Raw genomic sequence first — 5,294 nt, forward strand, 5'->3', positions numbered from 1 at the left:
AGCGCATTCCCACCCACCCCTCTCCACAACGCATCCCCACTTCCAGCACCATCCATCCCCTTCCATTTGCATCCCCAGCACCATCCATCCCTTTCCACAATGCATCCCCACCCACCCCTCTCCACAATGCATCCCCACCCCCAGCACCATCCATCCCTTTCCACAACGCATTCCCACCCACCCCTCTCCACAACACATCCATTCCCCACCCCCAGCACCATTCATCCCTTTCCACAATGCATTCCCACCCACCCCTCTCCACAACGCATCCCCACCCCCAACACCATCCATCCCTTTCCACAATGCATTCCCACCCACCCCTCTCAACAACGCATCCCCACCCCCAGCACCACCCATCCCTTTCCACGACGCATTCCCACCCATTCCTTTCCACAACGCATTCTCACCCACCCCTCTCCACAACGCATCCCCACCCTCATCTCCATCTATCCCTTTCCACAATGCATCACCACCCACCCCTCTCCACAATGCATCCCCACCCTCAGCACCATCCATCCCTTTCCTTTATGCATCCCCACCTACCCCCAGCACTTTCCATCCCTTTCCACAACGCATCCCCACCCACCTTCCCCCAGCACCATCCATCCCTTTCCACAACGCATTCCCACCCATCCCTTTCCACAACACATCCCCACCCACCCGTCTCCACAAGGCATCCCCACCCCCAGCACCATCCATCCCTTTCCACAACGCATCCCTACCCCCAGCACCATCCATCCCTTTCCACAATGCATCCCCTCCATTCATCCCTTTCCACAATGCATCCCCACCATTCATCCCTTTCCACAACGCATCCCCACCCACCCCAAGAACCATCCATCACTTTCAACAACGCATCCCCACCCACCCCTCTCCACAACCCATCCCCATCCACCCCTCTCCACAACGCATCCCTTTCCACAATGCATCCCCACCCACCCCCAGCACCATCCATCCCTCTCCACAATGCATTCCCATTCCCCACCCACGCCCGGTACAGAGAGGTGGCTGTGGAGGAGGGGGGTTACATATAGGTGGCTGTGGAGGAGGGGGGTACAGAGAGGTGGCTCCACAACCACCTCTCTGTACTCCCCCTCCTCCACAGCCATCTCTCTGTACCCCAGTGGCGGTGCGTCCATAAGGGGCGCACGGGCACCACCACCTCTCTCCTGTCACTTCTCTATCACCATAGATAGGTTCATGCATGATTGCATGGTATTTTTTTGGAAGCACCTGATTGGAGCCATAGGCTCTAATAGGCACCCAAAAAGGTGAACAGCAGGTGCCAGCCATGCTGGGCGCTTGCTGTTCACTCAGCGCTGTGTTAGGAAAGCGAATCATTCACTTTCCTAACACTGAACCGACTCTCAGCCAATCAGCTGCTCGGGTCTGTTACCTGTCACCTGATTGGCTGAAATGACAGGCGTTGTGATTGGACCCCTGTACAGAGGACGGGAGAAGACATCAAGGATCGTGGACGACACCGCCGCCATGACCAGTTGCCCCACCGAGATAAGGTAAGTGGCGGGCAGGGGATGCACACTGGCAGCATTTGATGGGGCACAGTGGCTGCAATTGATGGGGCACAGTGGCTGCGTTTGATGGGGCACAGTGGCTGCGTTTGATGGGGCACAGTGGCTGCGTTTTATGGGGCACAGTGGCTGCAATTGATGGGGTTTTTTTTTCAGTTTGCTGCGCCCCCCCAAAAAAAGTTTGAGCGCCAGCCGCCACTGCTGTACCCCCCTCCCCCCACAGCCACCTCTCTGTACCCCCCTCCTTTAAAATGACTAAGATTGTATTTTTTTTTTAATAATTACAGTCTTTTGATGGCTGAAAATAAATCAAACCCAGTATGGCAGTATTTCAGTGAGCCAACATCAGGGAAGGCCAAGTGCAATATCTGCCAGAAATTGCTGAGCATGGGAGCAGAAAAAGGAAAGGCTAAAAATACCACAAATATCTGGAATCATCTGAAAGTCCACCACCTCCAATCTTATAAAGACGCACAGAGGGAGAAAGAAGATGCAGCTGCTTCTTCAGCCAACTTTCAGCCCACTGTAGTACAGATGTTTGATTCTAAAAGAAAATGGCAAAATACTGATCCCCGGTCCAAGACAATTGATACCCTAATCACAGAAATGATTGCCACAGACAACCAGCCCTTTACAGTTGTTGCAGATATTGGCTTCCAACGCTTGATGGCAACAATAGAACCAAGATATTCAATCGAAAGTGAAAAATACTACCGCACAGACATGCTGGACAGTGTGTACAAAAAGGTTACACAGCGAATTAAGACACTAATTGCAACAGAGAATGCTGGCCCCTATTTGTCCTTCACAACAGACTGTTGGTCTGGTGAAACAGAATCACTTATGAGCCTAACATGTCATTTTATAGACAGTAACTGGGAAAGGAAACAGGTAATTCTAAATGTCAAGGCCATGTCTGGCTCCCATACTGGGGACTATATCAGGGAGATGTTCCTTAGCATGCTCAATGATTGGGACATCAACCAAGACAGAATGGTGCTTGTGCTGCGAGACAGTGGTGCTAACATGATTAAAGGCCTTAGACTGGCAGATATACCAGACTTAAGCTGCAGTGCACACACATTACAGCTTGTGGTGAAAGAGGGCATCAGCAGTCAGCGAGTAGTGAGGGACATCATTGCCAAATTAAAGACTTGTGCTACACACTTTAGCCACTCTGTGCTTGTAAAGCAGCATCTTGGAGCCATCCAAAAAGTTCTTGGCCTCCCCCAGTACAGCATCATTCAGGATGTTCCCACCCGCTTGGACTCCACATTACATATGTTGCAGAGGATGCTGGAGCAGAAGCGTGCCCTGAATCTTGATGTAGCAGAACATGGCAAGTTTACCACACCTCCAGCAGAACAATGGGATATCATCTCAAATTTGATAGATACACTGGGCCCTATTGAGGAAGTGACTTTGGATATCAGCAAGGCAGAGGCCTCCATCTCCTGCATCATCCCATGCATTGCTGTGCTGAAGATGGTGCTTCAGGCAGAGGGTCACACCACAAGGTGGATCAAAACACTTAGGGAAACCATATGGCAAAGCTTAGAGAGACGATTCACAAAGATGGAAGATAACAAATGTTTGGTGCTGGCAACACTGCTTGATCCTCGGTACAATGGTCATGTATTTGCAGGGGACACACTGAGCAAAGCAAAAACTTGGCTGCGAGAAGAGCACGCTATTGTGTCCGAGCAACAAAAAGAGCCACCAGTGGAGACGAAGGACCAGAACCAAAACGGACCAGGACAAGGGTAGAAGAGGAGGAGGAACAGAGTCCGTCTGGTCTTCTGGAGAAAATGTATGCAAACATTTTGGGGGCTCATGGAACTCCTGCTGAAGAGAGTGATGAGCACTTAATTTCTGAGCAGTTGGAAAAGTACCTCCGACAGCCACTGATAGACAGACGGACTGGTCTGCCACTGGAATGGTGGAAACAGAATGCATCCCGCCTGTGCCCCCTTGCACCACTGGCAAGAAAATTTCTCTGTCCACCTGCCTCTTCTGTTCCCAGTGAAAGAGTATTCAGTGAGATTGGGATCATCTATGACAAGAAGAGGAGCAGGCTCACAGGAGAAAATGCAGAGAGACTGTGTTTCCTGAACTACAACCTGAAGCTCTTAAACTGGGAGTACCAAGAGAACTTTAAGTGATGGATGCGGGTGAAGAAGAGAATGCGGGACTGGAACTGAAGCAAAAAGCCTAAAACTAAAGAAAATTTGCACTTCTGTACTGTTTACAAACTTACCTCAGTAATGGCCATTATCTATTGCTGTTGATTACTTTGATTTCTTTCAAAAGTTTTGATTACCTCACCTGTTTTTGTGTATTTTTAAGATACATTGTTGTGTACTTCTGTTGTTTATTAAATGGTTAATTTAAGCAATTTCCTGTATCCCTTCTTTATTATTTGACTAAACTGTTAGATTTTATGAAAAGAAGGAAAAAAACAAAAACAAAAAAAATCGGCCTAAAAATCGGCCGCAAAAATCTGCATCATATATTGGCCATCGGCCGCCCCGATTTCTAAATATCGGCATCGGCCAGAGAAAAACCCATATTGGTTGACCTCTAACTGTGACATGCTGAAGCAGAGCATGAGCCCCTCCGTTCAGAGACTGGGCCACAGGACAGTATTCCAACAAGATAACGACCCCAAACACACCTCCAAGACGACCGCTGCCTTGCTAAAGAAGCGGATAAAAGCCATGGACTGGCCAAGCATTTCTCCAGACCTAAACCCTATTGAGCATCTGTGAGGCATCCTCAAATGGAAGGTGGAAGAGCGCAAGGTCTCTAACATCCACCAGCTCCATGATGTTGTCATGGAGGAGTGGAAGAGGACTCCAGTGGCAACCTGTGAAGCTCTGGTGAACTCCATGCCCAAGAGGGTTAAGACAGTGCTGAAAAATAATGGTGGACACACAAAATATTTACACTTTGGGCCCAATTTGGACATTTTCACCTAGGGGTGTACTCACTTTTGTTGTTAGCAGTTTAGACATTAATGGCTGTGTATTGAGTTATTTTTAGGGGACAGGAGATTTACACTGTAATACAAGCTGTGAACTCACTACTTTACATTGCAGCAAAGTATAATTTCTTCTGTGTTGTCGCATGAACAGATATAATCAAATATTTACAAAAATGTGAGGGGTGTACTCACTTCTGTGAGATACTGTATATACAGTCAGTCTAGTATGTATGTATGTATATACAGTGTAGCCTAGATCTGCATTCTACAGTGCATTCCGTGGTGTACTATTTCTAATCTACTTCAGGCGGTGTATTTGAGATACAGACAGTCTAGTGTGTGTATATATATATATATATATATATATATATATATATACTCTGTAGCATCCAGTGTAGCCTATATCTACAGTGCATTCCGTGGTGTACGGTTTCTACTACTTTTCTGGTGGTGTACAAAGTACACAATACAGTGCAGCCATAGTGCAGTTGCTACTACTTTTCTGGTGGTGTACACAGTACACAATACAGTGTAGTGTGGTGTTGCAAAGCAAAATCCCCATCATGTCCGGAAGGCCACCAAGGAGAGGCAGACGCTCACAGGCCACTAAAAGAGGGCAAGCAGGCTGTCATGTACCTGAGGGGAGACTGCATTGATGAGGTCGGCCTTTCTTGTATCTCCAGCCCAGGTCCCGCTGAGAGTGGAACAGAAGGAGTCAAGGGCCAGGATGAACACGAGTGCCTGCAGATAAAGACCCGGAGACCTGTTGCAGGTAGTCA

At 48.4% G+C, this 5,294-nt stretch overlaps 1 protein-coding gene across 1 annotated transcript; it reads left to right on the plus strand.

Moving 5' to 3' along the window:
• Positions 1–1,416: 1,416 nt before the first annotated feature.
• On the plus strand, positions 1,417–3,694 carry LOC141102898 (zinc finger BED domain-containing protein 4-like). Its single transcript, XM_073591934.1, is given in 3 exon segments — positions 1,417–1,517; positions 1,820–3,281; positions 3,284–3,694. Coding segments are annotated over 3 exon segments (1,974 nt in total).
• The last annotated feature ends 1,600 nt before the right edge of the window (positions 3,695–5,294 follow it).

This window comes from Aquarana catesbeiana, linkage group LG07 (genome assembly GCF_042186555.1).
Source record: "Aquarana catesbeiana isolate 2022-GZ linkage group LG07, ASM4218655v1, whole genome shotgun sequence".
Taxonomy (NCBI): Eukaryota; Metazoa; Chordata; class Amphibia; order Anura; family Ranidae; genus Aquarana; species Aquarana catesbeiana.